Below are 23915 nucleotides of genomic sequence, written 5' to 3' on the forward strand. Positions count from 1 at the left end.
GCTAAGTAGTAACACAATGTTGTTTAGCTGGCCCACACCTGTGCAGGAAACAATAGAACTGCTAATTACTGGTGTTGAGTCCTGTTGAAGGATGGTGTGGTCAGGGGGAGTCCTCGGCACACAGTCAGGCCTTCACATCACCACATTCAGGATGGAGCATTGGGTTTGTGTGGTATACAGTAACACAGGCTTTGCCTGGATCTCACTGGTGGTGAGTCCTGGGGAATAATAATCACCATACAGCTCTTTTTGAAAATTATTTGCACCCATTCTTAATTCTGGTCTGTATTAGACACAACATGTTCAGCCTGGGGAAATCTTGATTAAAATGATAAATGGGATTATCACTGAATGGTATCAATAAAACCAGGAGCTTTGTGTGTTTAGCATGTGCAGTAGCCTGGAGCTTCATGATGAAGACAGTGGTTGGCTGTACATCGGGATCGGGGGACCTGCTGGGCTGGGGGACCTGCCTGGGGCTAGTGCTACAGGCTCATGTCAACAGCTTGTGATTCAGGAATCTAACTAGGAAGCACTATAGTGTTTATTACTCCAGCCCCTTCAGTTAAGCCATGCCCCAGGCATTGTCAGTGTGGCACATTGTAAACTTACTCATTGATCTCTTAAACTGGAGAACTGGGCTTTCAGGATAAGTACACTAATTTACAATAACTTAGATTAGACCAAGTTTTATCTCTATCCAAAGTATCACAAATTCAGCCTTCTTATATCACCGCAAGATCTTAACACAGTAGTTACTTTAGCTAAATACATTTATAATGCTCATGTTATAAGAAACATATTATCCAAAGTTTAACAACCTATAACACAATACAACCAGCCTGTGACCTATATTGAGAAACAAATTGTTGACAAGATACACGTTCATGGGCCATAGGAAGTTTAGTGTGGAGTGCACCCCATAGCACGTAGCATCTACACATGCCCTCAGACAGTTTGTGTGCATGGTCACCATCTGACCCATCTCATTGTCCGGTAATGGAGGGTCCTCAGGGTCAAGACTATCACAGTTATCTGCCTGATACATAGGCAGCAAGAACATTGGTGGTCGGGGAATGACAGCCTCGGTGTAATGATGGCAATGTATTGCAGGAGGAAAATGCTTGGTGCCTTTCATAATGAGCACAATAAGACATGCATAATACCTTGGATGACAAGACAATGTTTACACAAAACTACTTCGTCATCACCGTTTGCCAATGAAATGTATACCAGGAGAATTATGTCACTTCTGAAACTAAAGCGTCTAAAACTAGGATTATCAATGAATAGTCTGCGTGTTGATGACATCTGAGAGGTTAAAGACATCCACATAATGAACACAGCTGTCACTGTCCCGTCACTGAATCCCCTGCCTCCCAATACACAATTCACTATGTACACTGCTGATTCTCCAGAACACTTTTCTGAAAAGTAGAAGTTTTCCTCTTGTTTTTTCTGATTTAAACAGTATTCAAGTGGCAAATATAATATAAATGTTTTTTGACTGATAGTGTTGCAAAATGGTTTTATTGTTTTTGGTAGAGTTAACATTGATGACTTTTGACATTAGTATGATTTGTTTTCTTGGGAAGGTAAAAAGCAGTTTGCACATGCCAGTCATGGAATGTATCCCAGGTTTCATGGTGAATGTCTGATAATGCTGAATGTAATGCTATTTGTCCACTTGAAGCTGGTGAATCACTAGCAGCACTGTTTCCTGACTTTAGGCGCGAGGATTAGGAATTATGCCCAGCTATGAGTCGATAACACACGAAAGCTTCACAATTATTCAAACATGCCTCTTTTATGTGCATGCTGTCGCAATGACCATGACCTTTCATTTATCTGAAACATGAAAGTTGTTTCCCTTTGACTGTGTGGACCATGTAGTATCAGTATGTAGTGTCCAATGGGCACCTTATTGTTTATGTTCAGCTGGTTGACATGTTGCTGGAAACACATTAACTCCATCAACTAATATTTTGTTACAGACAGACAGACAGACAGACAGACAGATATGTTATTTTCGTTTCACCGCTGTACATCATAAAACATGCATAAAGTAGATGTTTATACATAAAAATAATGATACAGAGCCACTCATATGAAGTTATGAGAGATGATACACAGAACTTGATGATATATACAGATAAAAAATGTTTTACCCATATAGCAATAGTTTTCTGTGTTGTAATATTAACAGCAGGTTTTGGCAGTGACATAAACCTCATGTTTAAAAAGGACACACAATTTCTCATTGTTTGATAGGTTTAAAACGTTGGACATTTTAGCCGTTATACCCGTAAATAATCTAGATCTTAGATCATCGAATAGTTGACATTCATCTTCATCTTCAAGATGATCATTACAATTAAAGCACACTCTGTCTTCAACCTATAAATTAATATATCTGCCTGCCTCGATCCTTAAAGGTGCAATGCCACATCTAAGTTTTGTAAAGGCAGATCTGTAACTCCGGGGCATAAAGCTCTTGACATAGTCTTCACAGCAATAACAATCTTTAAAAATCCTGCTTGTACCAGTATAAACATTATCATTCCATAAAAGTTTCTGCCAGTTTATAATAAAAGAAAGCAATGTGTGTTCTTTCAGCATTGTGTGTAAAACACTTAATGTCATTTGAAGACAGAAAGCATACAGTAGTGTTTTTTGTAGATTGCAAAACAACCTTATGTATTTCAGATTGAAGTCAAATGTTTACAATCCTCACAACTGGAAAGTTGTAACAGTGGCAATAGTATTTTCCTTCGTTAACCTACAGAGGAAATTAATAGTTGTTTTTGTATTTGATTTAAAACTCAATACTGTGATTAAGTATTGTGTCATTTGGTGAGTACAATTGTTCTAATTGTTGCAAAGAGAACCACATACATGCTGTAAAGGTGAATATCAGAGGCTGTCTCAGCTGGCTCTCATATCAGACAAACAGTGGAAGGGAGACTTGTCAATGCATGCACCTCAAGGGATTCACCTGGGACGCATGCATCTACATGCATTGAGGTGTTACTTCCTTAGTCTAATACACAGGTGTTTGGGAAAATAGAATATTCTCTATCAAATTCTAGGTATTTTAAGATTTGTTTAGGTTTGTTTTTTAATGTAGAGGTTGTATTTCTGTTAGCAAGTTTCATTGTTCCTTGTTCAAACATTCTATTAGCAGTCAATCATTTGTAAAGATGTGTTGTATGACGCCTGAAGATACTTTGTTTCTTTTGTAAATTCTAATTAGAAGTATTTTTTAATGGTAGTGATATTTCTGTGCTAAATAGTTATTTTGACAATATTACTAATGAAATACTACTTCAGTAATATTATTATTTATATTTAAAACACCACTGTTCTTCCTAGATCCGAATAAGATAATAATCTTCATTTTATCTGCATTAATATGAAACTGCCACTGTCAACAATATCCCCAGCTGTTTTGTGGTTATGGTAGGAACATTTACGTAAACATGCCTAAGGGCATGTACCTTGTCAATGTTGGTGTGTATTGGCTGTGTCTGTTCCCAGACGATCTGAACAAAATGAATCTAACAACACCATTGTATATGTTGGAAATGTCATACTACTGAATGGTGTGGTATTAAGGCTTTGGGCTCAGATTCGAATGAAGATTTTGCCATATTTTCTTTTTTTCGAGTTCTATATTTTCATCTTCAAAGCTTGCTAGATCTATCTATAAAAGGACAACAGCTGTTCAATAATATCCATCATTGATCAGTTGTACATAATAATATGAGGAAAACTGCCCTCTTTGAAACAGAACTGACACTTGACAACTGATTGTAGATAATTGTTATCTATTATTTTTTTTAATATATATGTAGATGCATGCATAAATTTCAATTAAGGGAATTCCCTATATAATCAATGACATCTATGGGAAACACCAATTTCTTTCACAAGATTTGTGTTAAAGTAGTAAAGTTTTGACAGGTGTAAGACTGCTTGTATGGCAGCCATAAGATAAGGCAGCTTCTTTGAATAGCCCTATGTCTGCTATGCAGAAATAAGTAAACCTATTAGTATTTAGTGCGTTATTTAGTATAACCAAATAATACTTTCTTTAGCGAGCTAACCTGTGAAGATCCGGGTAGAATACGTCTTCAGCAACCAATTCTTGCTGTAAAAGGTGACTATGCTTGTCGTAAGAGGCTACTAACAGGATCGGGTGGTCAGGCTTGCTGACTTGGTTGAAGTATTTCATCGATCCCAATGGATTGATGCTCATGATATCAATCACTGGATTGTCTGGTCCAGACTATATTTACAGCTGATGACAGCTGTTTGTCGGGAGACAATGTTATCCATTAACTATGGCCGGAATTGTCCAGCTGCCCTAGGCCTTACTAGCATGGTAATCAGCTGATGACAGCTATTTGTCAGGAGACAATGTTATCCATTAACTATGGTCGGAATTGTCCAGCTGCACTAGGCCTTACTAGCATGGTAATCAGCTGATGACAGCTATTTGTCAGGAGACAGTGTTATCCATTAACTATGGCCGGAATTGTCCAGCTGCATTTGGCCTCACCTGCAACTACATGTGTGTCACAATGAAGGAAACTGTCACTTAGAGCACATGCAATGGTTGTGTGCAGGACCAGAGAGCCACCTATCTATTTAAGGTTGAATCAGCTGTGTAGAAAATCTTAACTTGCTAAAAATTGCTGTTAATATGTGTATGTTTTCTTCAGAAAGCATCAAGACAAAGCTACATTTACAGAAAGTATCGGAGTACGAAGTGGCCCCAAGTCTTGCACCCTACACACTGTCTGCCTATGTGCCGGGGGCCAAGGTGAGATCTAACCACCTCGGATTATGGTGTTTGGAAAGACAACAAAAACTAAACCAGGAATGTGTCTCACAGTCCCTGAACCATATTATTTTCCCTTCTGACCAGCCCTTTCTGTAATGCAAAAGCTCTAAATGAAGCAAGTCTAGATTTTTTCAGGTTCATCTCCCATCTCAATTTCAATGATGTTACTTGTTTCTATCAAAATTATAAATTTTCAGAGACTAAGCATTAGTCTACAGGCAAAGCAGTGTGTTGTTTTTATGGTCTGACAAATGAGCCTCTTCTTGTGTGTCGGGGTACAGTTACACAAGGCTGATGAATGAGTGACTTGTGTTGCAGTACACTGACACAAGGCTGGTGAATGAGTGACTTGTCTTGAGGTACACTGACACAAGGCTGGAGAATGAGTGACTTGTCTTGAGGTACACTGACACAAGGCTGATGAATGAGTGAGTTGTGTTGGGGAACACTGACACAAGGCTGATGAATGAGTGACTTGTGTTGAGGTACACTGACACAAGGCTGATGAATGAGTGACTTGTGTTGAGGTACACTGACACAAGGCTGATGAATGAGTGACTTGTGTTGGGGTACACTGACACAAGGCTGATGAATGATTGACTTGTGTTGGGGTACACTGACACAAGGCTGATGAATGAGTGACTTGTGTTGGGGAACACTGACACAAGGCTGATGAATGAGTGACTTGTGTTGAGGTACACTGACACAAGGCTGATGAATGAGTGACTTGTGTTGAGGTACAGTGACACAAGGCTGATGAATGAGTGACTTGTGTTGGGGTACACTGATACAAGGCTGATGAATGAGTGACTTGTGTTGAGGTACAGTGACACAAGGCTGATGAATGAGTGACTTGTGTTGGGGTACACTGATACAAGGCTGATGAATGAGTGACTTGTGTTGGGGAACACTGACACAAGGCTGATGAATGAGTGACTTGTGTTGGGGTACACTGATACACTAATAACACAGGGCTTGTTATGTGTTTCACTGTGCACTGTAGTTAAATGAATCTGTTACATGTACTTTACTATCTGTGAGATTCTGTACATTCATAGTTTTCTGCAGGGTCAGCCATCATTTGTGCGTGTGTACCAGTACCCAAACTTCGGGGGCCCATCTGCTGCTCTGGCCAACAAGAGCTTCTTCAAGGCCGAGCGGGTTAACATGGTCTGGAACAAACAGGGTAAAGTACATCTCTCACAGCACAGTAACAGTTAACCTTCAAGGCCGATCGGGTCAACATGGTCTGGAACAAACAGGGTAAAGTACATCTCTCACAGCACAGTAACAGTTAACCTTCAAGGCCAAGCGGGTTAACATGGTCTGGAACAAACAGGGTAAAGTTCATCTCTCACAGCACAGTAACACTTAACCTTCAAGGCCGATCGGGTCAACATGGTCTGGAACAAACAGGGTAAAGTACATCTCTCACAGCACAGTAACACTTAACCTTCAAGGCCAAGCGGGTTAACATGATCTGGAACAAACAGGGTAAAGTACATCTCTCACAGCACAATAACACTTAACCTTCAACATCAAATACATTTGCAGCTGAGCCACTTCCATAACCAGATTTAGCAAACACTAAGTATGTTTTATTTTTGAGAGGTTATCTGGTATTAACCGTCTGGTATGGACATGTTGCAGGCACTGCTGTGTTGATCCTGACATCAACGGAGGTGTCGGACTCCTCCTACTACGGGGAACAGGGCCTGCACTACATCAGCACAAAAGGGGAGAGCTGCTTGGTGCCTCTAAGTAAGGCTTAGGGCTGAACAGGGCATTTGTTCCAGCATAGCACCAATGGAAAAGTCAACGTTTCTGAAGAAGGGAGATAACTTGATTAGGACAACTTTTGACCATCCCTGGGCAAGTGAATTGCGTCCTTTGTGGGTGCTGCCCCCTGTTGTTGCCCATGAGGGGAAGCAAGTAAGGGTTGTTGCTAGTGCTGATAGAAGTGATGCTCCCCCACTCGTAAGCAGTGGAGAGATGAAATTGGAGTATGCCATCCCTACCAGTATTGTGATCACTGCAGCCAATGCACTTTCATCATGTACTTGTTCAACACACCCATGAAGATCCGAGTTAGAATAGGTCTTCAGCAACCCATGCTTGCTGTGAAAGGCAACTTTGCTTGTCGTATGAGACGAGTAATGGGATCGGGTGGTCAGGCTTGCTGACTTGGTTGATGCATGGCATCATATCCCAATTGCGTAGATAGATGCTCATGATGTGAATTGATTATTTACAGACCACGGTCATATAGCTGAAATAATAATTTGTTCAAGGAGTCACTACAGGCTGAACTACCCCTGCTTGTATTCTTACTTCTGTGAACAGCCTGTATGGTTTACTATTTAGATGATCACTTTGTCAGCAGCTCTGATAGTTCCGTAGCCCCATGGGGATTCTGGGTTGTAGTAGGTCCCCAGCTTCTTGTGCTGGTTGGATGTGGACCAAGTGGAGAGAGGCTCGTCCGGCACAGGGACTTTGTTGATTGTATTTCATCATACCCTAATGGCGTGGATCATGCTCACAATGTCTGGTCCCCACTGGATTATTTACAGGCCTCTTTTGTGTAGCTGGAATATTGCTGAGTGTGGTTTTGAACAACAAACAGTAAACAGTAAGAGATAGCCCAGTGCCAGTCACTGGTCCATTCACCCTAATATGAAGCTTGGTTTGTCAGCACCATACCTTACCTAAGCTTGTGGCCATTATTTAGGATGTGCAGCACTTGGGACATTGAGCTTGTACACATTCCTGATGTTCTGTTGAAAGCAGTTTTAATTCATTTGAACCTAACTTGCTCCCTTGATGATTCTCCATTAAGCATGTTGAGACTGTCAATTGTACCACACGATTGACCAATCAGAGCATCAGACATGATAGACGCTCAGAATACGCCATTAGTGGATGAGTCTTCTGCTAAGTAACGGGTATCTACATGGGTTTCCCAGTTTACTTCATGTGTGTTGTCGTGGTTGTGGTTTGGCCATTCGGATAAGCTGTTGTAATTTGCTGTGCAGAGTTGTGTCCCTAAGATGTTGGGTTCGAAGCCCAGATTAGCTCTGATTATATTTTAGGTTTGTCAGCACTGTGTCAGTGTCTGTGGGTTTCACCAAAGTGGTAAATGAGTATGACCTAGTTAAATTGGGTTTGCCTCTACATTGGGATCTAACTAACATGCTGACCGCTGTCCATTGTGTTGATTAGTTTTCCTCTTTGTTCATGTTTCAGGCAAAAATGGACCTATCTACAACATTACATGGAACCCAAATCTGAAGTCCCAGGAGTTTTGTGTGGTTTATGGCTGTATCCTTCCTGACCATGATGCAGTGGCCTCATGCTGCTGTAGTCAGCAGTAATAGTAGGGGACGATGTCACATCATCAGCTGGAACCCCAGAGGTAGAGGCCTCATGCTGCTGTAGTCAGCAGTAATAGTAGGGGACGATGTCACATCATCAGCTGGAACCCCAGAGGTAGAGGCCTCATGCTGCTGTAGTCAGCAGTAATAGTAGGGGACGATGTCACATCATCAGCAGGAACCCCAGAGGTAGAGGCCTCATGCTGCTGTAGTCAGCAGTAATAGTAGGGGACGATGTCACATCATCAGCTGGAACCCCAGAGGTAGAGGCCTCATGCTGCTGTAGTCAGCAGTAATAGTAGGGGACGATGTCACATCATCAGCTGGAACCCCAGAGGTAGAGGCCTCATGCTGCTGTAGTCAGCAGTAATAGTAGGGGACGATGTCACATCATCAGCTGGAACCCCAGAGGTAGAGGCCTCATGCTGCTGTAGTCAGCAGTAATAGTAGGGGACGATGTCACATCATCAGCTGGAACCCCAGAGGTAGAGGCCTCATGCTGCTGTAGTCAGCAGTAATAGTAGGGGACGATGTCACATCATCAGCTGGAACCCCAGAGGTAGAGGCCTCATGCTGCTGTAGTCAGCAGTAATAGTAGGGGACGATGTCACTTCATCAGCTGGAACCCCAGAGGTAGAGGCCTTGGGCTGCTGTAGTCAGCAGTAATAGTAGGGGACGATGTCACTTCATCAGCTGGAACCCCAGAGGTAGAGGCCTTGGTCTGCTGTAGTCAGCAGTAATAGTAGGGGACGATGTCACTTCATCAGCTGGAACCCCAGAGGTAGAGGCCTCATGCTGCTGTAGTCAGCAGTAATAGTAGGGGACGATGTCACATCATCAGCTGGAACCCCAGAGGTAGAGGCCTCATGCTGCTGTAGTCAGCAGTAATAGTAGGGGACGATGTCACATCATCAGCTGGAACCCCAGAGGTAGAGGCCTCATGCTGCTGTAGTCAGCAGTAATAGTAGGGGACGATGTCACTTCATCAGCTGGAACCCCAGAGGTAGAGGCCTTGGGCTGCTGTAGTCAGCAGTAATAGTAGGGGACGATGTCACTTCATCAGCTGGAACCCCAGAGGTAGAGGCCTTGGTCTGCTGTAGTCAGCAGTAATAGTAGGGGACGATGTCACTTCATCAGCAGGAACCCCAGAGGTAGAGGCCTCATGCTGCTGTAGTCAGCAGTAATAGTTAGGGACGATGTCACATCATCAGCTGGAACCCCAGAGGTAGAGGCCTCATGCTGCTGTAGTCAGCAGTAATAGTAGGGGACGATGTCACATCATCAGCTGGAACCCCAGAGGTAGAGGCCTCATGCTGCTGTAGTCAGCAGTAATAGTAGGGGACGATGTCACTTCATCAGCTGGAACCCCAGAGGTAGAGGCCTCATGCTGCTGTAGTCAGCAGTAATAGTTAGGGACGATGTCACTTCATCAGCTGGAACCCCAGAGGTAGAAGCCTCGTGCTGCTGTAGTCAGCAGTAATAGTTAGGGACGATGTCACTTCATCAGCTGGAACCCCAGAGGTAGAGTGGCAGCAGGCAGTCCATCTGTTTGTTTCACTTTGGGTTCTTTAAGATAGCTAACTGTCTGTCATTAGCTGCAGACCCAACAACCTGCAGCAGTTGCAGAAGCAAAGCAAGAGGTTAACTTGCTGTTGTTATATATCCGTTGTCTCTGTCAAGGTCAAGGTCACACATGAAATAGGCATCAAATGGGTCTGGCGCTACAGCTTGATGTAACCAAACTTCAAGTCACATGGCACAAATCTCAGGTATTTTGATTTTCATTCATGAGAAATTGTAAAAATCAGTGAGTGATGATAAATTATTCATACCATATTGTTTCTACTGTTTCATTAATTACATTCATCACTGGAGATCCATACTTGTAACATCAGTTGAGTACATTGTAAGCAGTTGTAGTTCCTCAACCCTCCCAGACATGCCCTCCAAGGTGACTCTCTACAACATGAAGTGTGAGCCATTATTCGACTTTGGCACCGGACCACGCAATCTTTGCTACTACAACGATCAAGGAAACAATATCCTTTACCTGTGCTGAACAGTTGTACCAAGAATAACAAGACTGCTGTACATCCGCAGACTATTGATTAGACAAGTGATTGTGTGTAAACTACCCAGTACTTTGTCAGCCTACCTCCAGGCTGCTTCTTACTTATGATTGTAATGTAAGAGGGAGTTCATGTGTCTGCAGTGGACAGTGTAAGTACCAAGATGAGATTTGTAGACTATTAAACCATTAGTTTTCCCTGTACACCTACTTGCATTGATTGTCCAAACCTTTCTTCATTAGCTCTGTACATGGACCTTGACTTTGTTGTACTTCTTTGTCTGGCTGGATTTGGAAACTTGAATGGAAATTTGGAATTCTGGGACCTGAAGCAGAAGAAACTGATTTGTCAGATGAAGGCCCAAGACACAACCACCTTCAATTGGTGCCCTGACGGAGAACATTTTGTCACAGCCACCACGTCCCCACGGTTGCGAGTCGGCAACTGGTAAGTTAGCATCTACGGCAGTGGACTTGAGCAGCCATTTGATCCATGTAGTTGCAGGAAGCAGAGAAATCCATTACCTTGATATATAGACACTCATACTACAATTAACTCATCATGAGTTAGATGGTCTCCAGGACTTGCACTTACTCTATTTCAGTTGTAATATAAGCTTGCTGCATGATTCGTACTGCGAGATTAGTGAAGTATGTTATGCTGTTTATTTGTCCAGCTACAAGATCTGGCACTACACAGGGACGTTACTGGCCCACGAACCCACCAAAGCTGGCCAAGAATTATGGGAAGTTCTGTGGAAACCAGCGCCCCCTGGTTTATACAAAGAGAAGGCTGTCCGCTACAAGGCTGTGGAGTCATCTGCAGAGATAGAGCAGCCAGCAGGTATTATTGCTATTATTGCTTTTCTGATTTGCGAATACATTTATAGTAACAACTTGAACTAATGTACCAAGACAAAAGTAGGGAGTATAGTAAAAAAATCACATTCTTGTCTTTTGTATTTGAATCATAATTCACACACAGCATCCCCCGTTGTGACTTTCAATCCTCATTTGGGAAATAAATCCATGCCAAGAATTGCTGGATATGTGGAATTCCTCACCACTGTAAACTTCTCTCACTCTTTGTTCCCCAACTCTTGTCTAGATCTTCAGTTTTTGTACTATTATGAGACCCAGTATCAACTCACTCCAAGAACTTCTGCCCTCCATCCTCCCCTTGTACTTTAATTCTACACAAATCAGTTCCTACTGTCATTGCTGACACAGCTTTTCCTGCTACAGAGTTTCTGCTCACTCTCCAGCCACATCTAGTCTTCCTGGTTTGAACCTGGAAACTCTGCCTGGCAGTTCCTTGCCATGTGTCCCTGTCTGCCACACCTGTCAAGATGCCTCCACTGTCCCTGTCAAGATGCCTCCACTGTCCCTGTCTGCCACACCTGTCAAGATGCCTCCACTGTCCCTGTCAAGATGCCTCCACTGTCTCTGTCTGCCACACCTGTCAAGATGCCTCCACTGTCCCTGTCAAGATGCCTCCACTGTCCCTGTCTGCCACACCTGTCAAGATGCCTCCACTGTCCCTGTCTGCCACACCTGTCAAGATGCCTCCACTGTCCCTGTCTGCCACACCTGTCAAGATGCCTCCACTGTCCCTGTCTGCCACACCTGTCAAGATGCCTCCACTGTCCCTGTCTGCCACACCTGTCAAGATGCCCCCACTGTCCCTGTCTGCCACACCTGTCAAGATGCCTCCACTGTCCCTGTCTGCCACACCTGTCAAGATGCCTCCACTGTCCCTGTCTGCCACACCTGTCAAGATGCCTCCTCTGTCTCTGTCTGCCACACCTGTCAAGATGCCTCCACTGTCCCTGTCTGCCACACCTGTCAAGATGCCTCCACTGTCCCTGTCTGCCACACCTGTCAAGATGCCTCCACTGTGCCTGTGAACCCTTTTGTCGTTGAGTTTGTTCACAAGTTTTTGCAATGTGGCCTGGCTTACTGCATTTGAAACTCTTCACTACATTCTACCAAAATACATTTCCTCTCCTTGACTAGCTTTTCTTGTGCCTGATGTTATCCAGGGTAATGTGTGTCTCACTGGTGTGTTTAGTGCTCTTCTGCACTGTGCAACAGCAACATCCAGGGAGTGGGAAACTGCTGTTTGTACCAACTTGAATCTGTCTAGAAACGCCTGTTTCACATCCGAGTATGACTGCTGCTTTAAATTTCCTCAGATAATGTCGTGAAAAATCTGTTGGCTTCCCACCTCAGCGCTAAATGAACACATGCTACTTTCTTGACCTTCTCGGAGATGTTTCTGATAACTAATTACCTTTACAGTTGCCTCAAATGACTCTCAGTATCACCAGCACTTGCCTCTTCCATGTGGAAATATGTTATCCCACAAATGATAGAAAACAGGACTCGCTGTTGTTTGTCATGAGCATCCATTAATTTAACTGACCCACATCATTCTGATAACTTTCACACATTCCCACAACTACACATTATCATACTTTTAATAACGTCAATCTGCTTCATGTGTAAACCAAATAAGCACGGCTGGTAATGAGAGTTGTTTCCCTTGCATCACTTTGTTTTGTCTTCTGCAGCCAAGGTTGGTGTATATCGGCCACCCGGAGCCAGGGGAGAGGCTGCCAGCTTCAAGCTGCATGAGTTTGAGGCCCCGACGAATGCCAAGACTGACAGTGGACAGGGTAGGATGTGAAAGAGAACTTGTTTCAACTTGTGTGTAAATTACTTGGGACTAACACTGGGTGAACTTATCCCATCTGGAAAATATTTTGACTTCATTTCAGAACCAGATTTTTCATGAGGAGGAAAGTACTGTGAAAACTGAGTGACACACACTCGCAATAGTTTCACGACACAGTTTTATTTGTGGATCAACAAAAACCATAACACTGGGTATTCCAGACAAGTGTCAGACAAACACACCACTCCAGGCTTCCTTGTCAACTACGGCAACACATGCATCACTATCCGAACAAATCTGGGATCGATGGGGATGCGGGGACACATATGTACATATCCTGATACGGATAGGTGTAGATGGTCCAGTGGATTGTCTTCAAAGGTGGATATTGACAGATATTGGTGAGGTCAGCTGTCACATGATTTGGTGAAGGCATACTGGTTCATGCTATATGTTACTGGTAGGAAAGTTTTGTGGTATTCAGGAAAAGGTTGGGGATTGGGGAGCCTCTGTGTTTGCATTTCTAGTTTGAACAGTGGGAAGGGGAGAATGTGTGGGTTTGAATTATTAATGTTAGCGCTTAACTGATTTGAGATGGTTAAGAAAGGTGTGATGGGCCAGTTGCCATCAAACCACCTTGCCAGAGAGCTATGCAATATCCAGCAGAGAGGGAGTCAGGTGTGAAGATGTGTACTGATTGTTCATCATTTACTGTGCAGATAAACCTGTGGGTCAGTCTCTGAAGAACAAGAAAAAACGCGATGCAAAGAAGGCAAAGGCAGAGCAGGTGTGTTATCCCTGTTTCCATGACAACCGAAAACAGTATTTCAGTACCATAAGAGTTAGAATCCTTCCATACAGACTCTTGTGCAGAACTTGTGCTCAGCACCTTCTGTTTGTTGTAAGAGCTGCCTAGACAGTGGATTGTGTGACTTGTACAGAACAGGTGCTCAGCACCTTCTGTTTGTTGTAAGAGCTGCCTAGACAGTGGATTGTGTGACTTGTGCAGATCAGGTGCTCAACACCTTCTGTTTGTTGTAAGAGCTGCCTAGACAGTGGATTGTGTGACTTGTACAGAGCAGGTGCTCAGCACCTTCTGTTTGTTGTAAGAGCTGCCTAGACAGTGGATTGTGTGACTTGTACAGAGCAGGTACTCAGCACCTTCTGTTTGTTGTAAGAGCTGCCTAGTCAGTGGATGATTGTGTGACTTGTACAGAGCAGGTGCTCAGCACCTTCTGTTTGTTGTAAGAGCTGCCTAGTCAGTGGATTGTGTGACTTGTACAGAACAGGTGCTCAGCACCTTCTGTTTGTTGTAAGAGCTGCCTAGACAGTGGATTGTGTGACTTGTGCAGATCAGGTGCTCAGCACCTTCTGTTTGTTGTAAGAGCTGCCTAGACAGTGGATTGTGTGACTTGTACAGAGCAGGTGCTCAGCACCTTCTGTTTGTTGTAAGAGCTGCCTAGACAGTGGATTGTGTGACTTGTACAGAGCAGGTGCTCAGCACCTTCTGTTTGTTGTAAGAGCTGCCTAGACAGTGGATTGTGTGGACACAATGTCTGTTGAGTTAACTGCTAATTGAGACTGATGGGTTTAAATTTTGATGCCTCTCAGCTACTAAAGTATCTTTCTTGCAATTTGCCAGAAAAGAAAAGACGAAGAAGAGGGTGGGGCCACTGTGCAGACATCATGCCCCCCTCAGCCAGCACAGCAGGGGGGCCAGGCGGGTGTGGGTGGGGCAGGACCAGCGCATGCACCTGGTGACCCAGAGGTGGACAAACAGAGGAGGAAAATCAAAAAGGTATGTGCTGGTCAGGTGACTGCCTCTCACACACACACACCAGGCACTGGGGAGAGTAGCTGACTGGCTGACTGCATGATTGTGTTGTTGTGTCTTATGGTGTTTGTCACGTACTGAAGCAACAACAAACACAGATTATGTTTTTGAAGTAACAATACTTAAATCTAAACTAATTCCAAATTAACTAACACAGCTAACTAAACTAGCTTAACTTACATTCTTGGCCTACCAATACTAATACATATATACAAAAAAACAGCAATCCCACTCCACTGTCTTTTTCAAATCAACGATATACATGTACATAACATTTCACACTTTCTTCCGTATACATAATGTCACTGCACTATGACAGTTCACTAGAGGACACTTCCTCTGTATAGTGTTGTGTTCATTCTCACATCCAGGCAATGGTTTCTCTAAGGAGTTGTGGGTGCTAGGTTGATATGGATTTCTAGTCTGTGTCCATCCTACATTATGTAATCCTGCTGTATGACGCTCACACTCACATGGAGATACTTCTCTGCTAACACGGTATCCTTCCTCCTTTCATCATTATAAGGATGACCGCCCAGTTCCAGGACACTGCAATATAATATCAGCATCTACAGTCACTTAGGTACATGCCAGTACTCCAATTAACATTTCACTGAGTAGAACTGTTTTTTTTAAGTGGCTACTCGTTACATTCAATATATGCATATAATTACATCTAAAAACAATACCCAACTGTTAGTCTGTGTTGTTGTGTATATGATGGTGTTGTGTCTGGTGTGAATCTGATGTTGTTGTGTCTGGTGTGTATCTGATGATGTTGTGTGGTTTTGTCTGGTGTGTATCTGATGTTGTTGTGGCTAGTGTGTATCTGATGATGTTGTGTCTTGTGTGTATCTGATGGTGTTGTGTGGTTGTGTCTTGTGTGTATCGGATGGTGTTGTGGCTAGTGTGTATCTGATGATGTTGTGTCTGGAGTGTATCTGATGGTGTTGTGTAGTTGTGTCTGGTGTGTATCTGATGGTTTCTGTGTGTTTGTGTCTAGTGTGTATCTGGTGGTTTGTGTGTGGTTGTGTCTGGTGTGTATCTGATGGTTTGTGTGTATTTGTGTCTGATGTACATCTGATGGTGTTGTGTGGTTGTGTCTGGTGTGTATATGATTGTGTTGTGTGGTTGTGTCTGGTGTGTATATGATGGTGTTGTGTGGTTGTGTCTGGTGTGTATATAATGGTGTTGTGTGGTTGTGTCTGGTGTGTATCAGATGGTGTTGTGTCTGGTGTGTATATGATGGTGTTGTGTGGTTGTGTCTGGTGTGTATATAATGGTGTTGTGTGGTTGTGTCTGGTGTGTATCTGATGACGTTGTGTCTGGTGTGTATATGCTGGTGTTGTGTGGTTGTGTCTGGTGTGTATCAGATGGTGTTGTGTAGTTGTGTCTGTTGTGTATATAATGGTGTTGTGTGGTTGTGTCTGATGTGTATATGATGGTGTTGTGTCTGGTGTGTGTATGATGGTGTTGTATGGTTGTGTCTGGTGTGTATATGATGGTGTTGTGTGGTTGTGTCTGGTGTGTATCAGATGGTGTTGTGTAGTTGTGTCTGGTGTATATATGATGGTGATGTGTGGTTGTGTCTGGTGTGTATATGATGTTGATGTGTGGTTGTGTCTGGTGTGTATATAATGGTGTTGTGTGGTTGTGTCTGGTGTGTATCAGATGGTGTTGTGTGGTTGTGTCTGTTGTGTATATAATGGTGTTGTGTGGTTGTGTCTGATGTGTATCTGATGACGTTGTGTCTGGTGTGTATATGCTGGTGTTGTGTGGTTGTGTCTGGTGTGTATCAGATGGTGTTGTGTAGTTGTGTCTGGTGTATATAATGGTGTTGTGTGGTTGTGTCTGGTGTGTATATGATGGTGTTGTATGGTTGTGTCTGGTGTGTATATGATGGTGTTGTGTGGTTGTGTCTGGTGTGTATCAGATGGTGTTGTGTAGTTGTGTCTGGTGTATATATGATGGTGATGTGTGGTTGTGTCTGATGTGTATATGATGGTGTTGTGTGGTTGTGTCTGGTGTGTATATGATGTTGATTTGTGGTTGTGTCTGGTGTGTATATAATGGTGTTGTGTGGTTGTGTCTGGTGTGTATCAGATGGTGTTGTGTGGTTGTGTCTGTTGTGTATATAATGGTGTTGTGTGGTTGTGTCTGGTGTGTATCAGATGGTGTTATGTGGTTGTGTCTGTTGTGTATATAATGGTGTTGTGTGGTTGTGTCTGGTGTGTATATAATGGTGTTGTGTGGTTGTGTCTGGTGTGTATATGCTGGTGTTGTGTGGTTGTGTCTGGTGTGTATATAATGGTGTTGTCTGGTTGTGTCTGGTGTGTATATAATGGTGTTGTGTGGTTGTGTCTGGTGTGTATATAGTGTTGTATGGTTGTGTCTGGTGTATCAGATGGTGTTGTGTGGTTGTGTCTGTTGTGTATATGGTGTAGTATGGTTGTGTCTGGTGTGTATATAATGGTGTTGTGTGGTTGTGTCTGGTGTGTATCAGATGGTGTTGTGTGGTTGTGTCTGTTGTGTATATGGTGTTGTATGGTTGTGTCTGGTGTGTATATAATGGTGTTGTGTGGTTGTGTCTGGTGTGTATATGGTGTTGTCTGTTTGTGTCTGGTATGTATCTGATGGTGTTGTGCGGTTGTGTCTGGTGTGTATTAGATGGTGTTGTGTCTGGTGTGTATATGGTGTTGTGTGGTTGTGTCTGATGTGTATCAGATGGTGTTATGTGGTTGTGTCTGGTGTGTATATGGTGTTGTGAGGTTGTGTCTGATGTGTATCTGATGGTGTTGTGTGGTTGTGTCTGGTGTGTATATGATGGTGTGTATATGATGGTGTGTCTGGTGTGTATATGGTGTTGTATGGTTGTGTCTGGTCTGTATATGATGCTGTTCTGTCTGGTGTGTATATGGTTTTGTCTGGTGTGTATATAATGGTGTTGTGTGGTTGTGTCTTGTGTGTATCAGATGGTGTTGTGTCTGGTGTGTATATGATGGTGTTGTGTCTGGTGTGTATATGGTGTTGTGTGGTTGTGTCTGATGTGTATCTGATGGTGTTGTGTGGTTGTGTCTGGTGTGTGTATGATGGTGTTGTGTGGTTGTGTCTGGTGTGTATATAATGGTATTGTGTGGTGGTGTCTGGTGTGTGTATGATGGTGTGTCTGGTGTGTATATGGTGTTGTGTGGTTGTGTCTGGTGTGTATATGATGGTGTTGTGTCTGGTGTGTATATGGTGTTGTGTGGTTGTGTCTGGTGTGTATATGATGGTGTTGTGTCTGGTGTGTATATGGTGCTGTGTGGTTGTGTCTGATGTGTATCTGATGGTTCTTGTGTTGCAGAAGTTGCAGCAGATAGAGAAGATCAAGGAGCAGCAGCGCGATGGAAAACAGTTGGAGATGAACCAGGTTTGTTGTGTGTTTCCCTGTAGTAGAGCTGATGTACTTCGCCCACCAAGTGTTATGTGATAGTTGTAATTGTGCCCACAGTGATAAAGCAGGCAGCCCAGTCACAAATACATCTTGCAGTCAACCTGGCAGAAAAGTGGATAAAACAAGGACTGGTTAAATCCATGTTAAAGTGTTGCGCGCAGCCTCAGGCAATTGCACAGTTGCAAGCCTTCGTGCAGCCCCATACCTTCACTCAACCCCTGCCGTTCATGCAAAACACAGTGTTCACGCAGGCCTCAGTGTTTACACAGGCACAGATGTTTGCGCAGCCTGTTACATTCATGCAACCTGCCTTTTATCAGCAAGGTACCAGGCCTCCTTTGTCCACCGATTTCGTAGCTAATGTTAATCTGCAAGTGATCCTTGCTATGCAGCAACAACACACTCTCAGCAAACCACCTACACTGTGTACTGAATCTACACCATTCTACTACGGCTCCAAACCCTAACAACCCCTTCTTTGTACAGGAAGAAGATGTATTTGAGCAATCTTTTGCTGATACATCCTCACATCATGAGGAAATACCTTCTATCTATGCTGACCAGGAGTTGCTGATACATCCTCACATCATGAGGAAATACCTTCTATCTATGCTGACCAGGAGTTGCTGATACATCCTCACATCATGAGGAAATATCTTCTATCTATGCTGACCAGGAGTTGCTGATACATACTCACATCATGAGGAAATACCTTCTATCTATGCTGACCAGTAGTTGCTGATACATCCTCACATCAAGAGGAAATACCTTCTATCTATGCTGACCAGGAGTTGCTGATACATCCTCACATCATGAGGAAATACCTTCTATCTATGCTGACCAGGAGTTGCTGATACATCCTCACATCATGAGGAAATATCTTCTATCTATGCTGACCAGGAGTTGCTGATACATACTCACATCATGAGGAAATACCTTCTATCTATGCTGACCAGTAGTTGCTGATACATCCTCACATCATGAGGAAATACCTTCTATCTATGCCGACCAGTAGTTGCTGATACATCCTCACATCATGAGGAAATATCTTCTATCTATGCCGACCAGGAGTTGCTGATACATCCTCACATCAAGAGGAAATACCTTCTATCTATGCCGACCAGGAGTTGCTGATACATCCTCACATCAAGAGGAAATACCTTCTATCTATGCCGACCAGGAGTTGCTGATACATCCTCACATCATGAGGAAATACCTTCTATCTATGCCGACCAGAAGCTGCTGATACATCCTCACATCATGAGGAAATACATCCTATCTATGCCGACCAAGAGTTGCTGATACATCCTCACATCATGAGGAAATATTTTCTATCTACACCAACCAGAAGTTGCTGATACATCCTCATGTCATGAGGAAATACCTTCTATCTATGCTGACCAGGAGTTGCTGATACATCCTCATGTCATGAGGAAACACCTTCTATCTATGCCGACCAGGAGTTGCTGATCCATCCTCACCTCATGAGGAATACCTTCTATCTATGCCGACCAGGAGTTGCTGATACATCCTCACCTCATGAGGAATACCTTCTATCTATGCCGACCAGGAGTTGCTGATACATCCTCATGTCATGAGGTAATACCTTCTATCTACACCGACCAGTAGTTGCTGATACATACACGTCATGAGGAATACCTTCTATCTATGCTGACTATTCACAAAGAATATTAACACATCCTTCACCAAGGCTACTAGGACTCAGGGTTTACCAACCTCATATCAACCCCTTACACAGCATATGTTCCCTTACACAGCATGACACTGTTCTTACGGGCTCAGGAGTTGGAGAAAGACTATGATTTATTATGACCTTCAGAGTCATACAACTGGACACAACAATCAGACAAGCTGTCCTGGGATTGACCATGTTGCGTTCTATTAATTAAGCGATGCTCTCTCACCTCAAGAACCCAAAATCCAACTGCGAGGGTATGCTACTGTCGGCTACTGTTAGGGATCCATTTCTGACCAAATCAGTTCCGCTTCAGCCGGACTTACACTGTTAAATCACCTGGTCTAGGTGGTCGGACCTCTAGACAAAGCCTTCCTCACACCAACCTTGGGATTCACCTACTAATTTCAACGTTCAGATCTGTGGCATCAGTATAGAATTTGTACAGCATTCCAAGGACCAGATGCTAATTAAATCTGTCCAAACTATGAACTCTATTTTCAAACAGTACATTCAAAAGACCACCTTAGAGAGCTGGTTCTCCGGAATACGGAAGGCTGAGGACAAGAAATTAACCGCCTACAGAGGAGGTAAGTCGGCATCATGAGATCTGTTTGGTTGTGGCCACGACTCCAGAGGAGGCCGTCACTACCGCTGATGAAGAGGTGCTTTTGGGCAATTGGGTTCTATGAGTACCCTCGTTTCCCAAGTTCCAGACCCTCTAGCTTGGGCCAACAACGCACTGGCAGTTTTGTGGGAAGGACTTCATGCTCATGTTTTCTCTCCCTCCCTCCCCCTACAATTCAAAGCCCCAGCATGGGACTTAAACATAGTCCTCAAACATCTTACCAGTGACACTTACGAAACCTTTAGGAGAGACATTTGAACATCTGACACAGAAAACTTTGTTTTTACTGGCCATAGCTACTGCTGCCAGAATGTCACAAGTCCATGCGATAGATTTCAGCCGCACTAGATTCATGAATGGCGATAACACATGAGCCCATCTCAGTCTCCTGTGGGATTTTATCACAAGAATCAACTGCTAGGTCAGCCAAACAGACAGTTGCACACTAAACCTTTATCATCTATACTTAGTTCTGAAGATACGGAATATTTATCACTGTGTCTAGTTAGAGGACATATTTATTTACAAGGGACAAATTCCAGATGTTGAAAGCTAAGACGGCTTTTCATCCTGTTACCTAGAAATGGCACAGCAGAAGTTTTGAGAACTGCTATCTCCAGGATGATAGCAGTCATACACCGATCCTGCAGAGATGCCAGTCTAGACCCTCTCACAGCTTCCAGAGCTCTAGCTTCCACATAAGTGCTTCATGGCTACTGCTCCATTCTGACGATAATGGAAGGATGTTTCTGGATATCTGATAGTGTTTGCCAAACACTACCTTTGAGAGTTGCCACAGAAGATATACCTGGGATTCACCAATTCAGACCCTTACTGGTCGCTGAACAGTTGACAGTACATTACCAAAGGTAACTAAAATCAAACTCACCCAAAATCAGGCAGATTCGTAGACGTCAGGTTACTGACCCATAACCACCATTTGAGAGTCCATGCTTTCCAGTTGAACTATGTAGTTCAGAAAATGGGTGATAATGATCGTGTCAAGATTATAACCTTTTCAGAACACAAGAACCCTTCTAAGTAAGCTGGAATATAATTCTATGCACACTGACAAAATCCATGTACTCTCAAGTACGGAGGTGGTGCCCCACTGCAGACTGATATCCAAGAAGATTAAAAAGAAACCATGTTCTTTTTCTTATTGAACGGATCATAATCTGAATCAAGTATAAGATGGATCGCACCACCAACCAAGGGATTCAGGCAATTAGTATGAGTCAGGAAAAGGTAAAATATGTATTTTTTAGGGTAGAAGTATCACTTATACTGATCATGACTCATACACTAAAGCGCCCTCCCAGCCATCCTCGCTTCCAGTATACATGTTTTGGCTGTTAAGGGCAAGCCAAATGAGAGAGTGATGAGTGTACTGGCTTGGTCAGGTGCTTCCTGTGTGGCTGAGGGGCGTGTTCTGGTGAGATTTTTATCTCTGCTCTTGGGAACACAGCACAGGTGTTTCCACTACCTTTGCGGAAAGAGATGAAATAAGCAATAAGTGTGAGTCGGGATAAGTATAAATGATATTTTTACCCTTTAACATACATTTTCACAGAATTTTAATGCAATAATCTGAAGCAATTATTTCAGAAACTAGTATTTTACCTGGAATAATATTTTCGAATATTGTTTTCTTTTAGTTGCGTCATTTTTTCTATATTTCAAAAAATAATAGCTGTAAGCAGAGCTCTTAGACACTGCTGATTGCTATTACTTCTTTCAGTTTGGCCAGGCACGTTTGAATCTTCCTGCGAAAACATGTTGACATATATAAGTCAAACCCTGACATATACTCAACAACAAAAGTTCCTGTCACACCAATATTTTAGTGTATTTTTCAAACAAGTTAAGTTTGGTTTTCAATATTGTAGTACATGTATGGAATCAAGTCACAAAAACGCAACTGCTACAGAAAAGCATGCATTCCATGCAAAAGTTGACTTTTATGCAAGCCCCATGCATTTCACTACCCAAGAATGGGTATAAAAACATGGGCGTTAACGGGATTCCATATGCATTGTTTAGCATCGTGCTGACAACAACCACTCAGAAAAACAACAAAATTATGCAATTATTCAACATTCCGAAATACCACGCCCGTCCGAAAATGAGTGTCTGCAAGCCATTGGTATGCTTGAAGCAGGATCGAGTCAATTTGATGATGCAAGACAATGTAACGTCCACGGAAACAACATTTGGTGTGTATGGCAACATTGGCAATAGACGAATGCAGTCAGAGACATCCTCGGAGTGGCAGGCCACACGTAACCAATATTCAACAAGACAACTGGATTCGAACAACACACCTATGAAATCGATTCCAGCCAGCAACAGTGACTGCAAGAAGCATCCCTGGCCTTCGACGAATATCTTCACAAACCGTATGTCGTAGCCCCAGATGTGCAGAGATTGTCGCCAGAAGACCCGCCAGACTTCCCATTTTGACCGGAAACCACAGTCAAGCACGTCTACAGTGATGCAGACAGCATCTAAGCTGGACGGCCATGCAGTGGGGACAAGTTCTATTCACTGCCGAGTCTCGTTTTCACCTCAGCCACAGCATTAGACAGATTCGAGTGTACCGATGTCGAAGTGAACGTTACGTCAATCATTGTGTCATGGAAGAAGATTGGTTCGGGGGCGGCAACATGATGGTATTGGGTGGGATTACAGCAAGACAGAGGCGCGTTTGACAGTGTAAGGGGGAAATCTCAATGGACAGCGCTACCGCGACGAGATCATCATCAGCCCTGTTGTTCTACCGTTTTTGCGTCGTCATGGCCCAGGCATTACCTTTCAACATGACAACGCCCGACCTCATATTGCTTGACTTGTTCAGGATTCTCTTCAACTAAACAACATGAATGTCATCCCCTGGTCGGCTCACTCCCCTGATCTCTCACCAATCGAGCACATGTGGGATGAGATGGATCGGCGCCTTCGACGTCAACTACGTCGTCCACAGACACTCCAAGAACTTCGAAACATGCTCCAGCAGATATGGACAGATATCCCACAGGACTTTGTGCGACGCCTGGTCCATTCCATGAGACAAAGATGTGTTGCTTGCATCGCAACCAGAGGTGGATACACACGCTATTGATTTGTAAATTGACATTTTGGCATGTTCTTGTTTTTTTATGAAATCACGCATTGTCTTAAGTCAGTATGGCAAATAAAACCATTTGAACACTTACGGGAGTCTTTTATCTGTTGCAAACCGAAATTGTCTCAGATTTGGTAAAAAACATAACTCTGCATTAAATCTTATTCAATGTCACAGGAACTTTTGTTGTTCAGTATATATGGCTTTTAACGAAATAAAATACTTTTTATCTGGAAAT

At 43.2% G+C, this 23915-nt stretch overlaps 1 protein-coding gene across 3 annotated transcripts in view; it reads left to right on the forward strand.

Annotated features, from left to right (window-relative positions):
- LOC139447520 (eukaryotic translation initiation factor 2A-like) overlaps positions 1-23915 on the forward strand; it is a 45549-nt gene that overhangs the window by 11625 nt on the left and 10009 nt on the right. For all 3 annotated transcript variants that reach the window (XM_071228924.1, XM_071228926.1, XM_071228927.1), the window contains exons 7-17: positions 4725-4825; positions 5915-6032; positions 6497-6607; positions 8090-8164; positions 10155-10256; positions 10559-10733; positions 10963-11129; positions 12859-12963; positions 13682-13749; positions 14605-14760; positions 18140-18205. In XM_071228924.1, the coding sequence (XP_071085025.1) occupies positions 4725-4825; positions 5915-6032; positions 6497-6607; positions 8090-8164; positions 10155-10256; positions 10559-10733; positions 10963-11129; positions 12859-12963; positions 13682-13749; positions 14605-14760; positions 18140-18205 (1244 nt within the window). The remainder of the gene's footprint in view (positions 1-4724; positions 4826-5914; positions 6033-6496; positions 6608-8089; positions 8165-10154; positions 10257-10558; positions 10734-10962; positions 11130-12858; positions 12964-13681; positions 13750-14604; positions 14761-18139; positions 18206-23915) is intronic.

This window comes from Haliotis cracherodii, unplaced genomic scaffold, assembly GCF_022045235.1.
Source record: "Haliotis cracherodii isolate W230 unplaced genomic scaffold, xgHalCrac1.p SCAF_7, whole genome shotgun sequence".
Lineage (NCBI taxonomy): Eukaryota > Metazoa > Mollusca > Gastropoda > Lepetellida > Haliotidae > Haliotis > Haliotis cracherodii.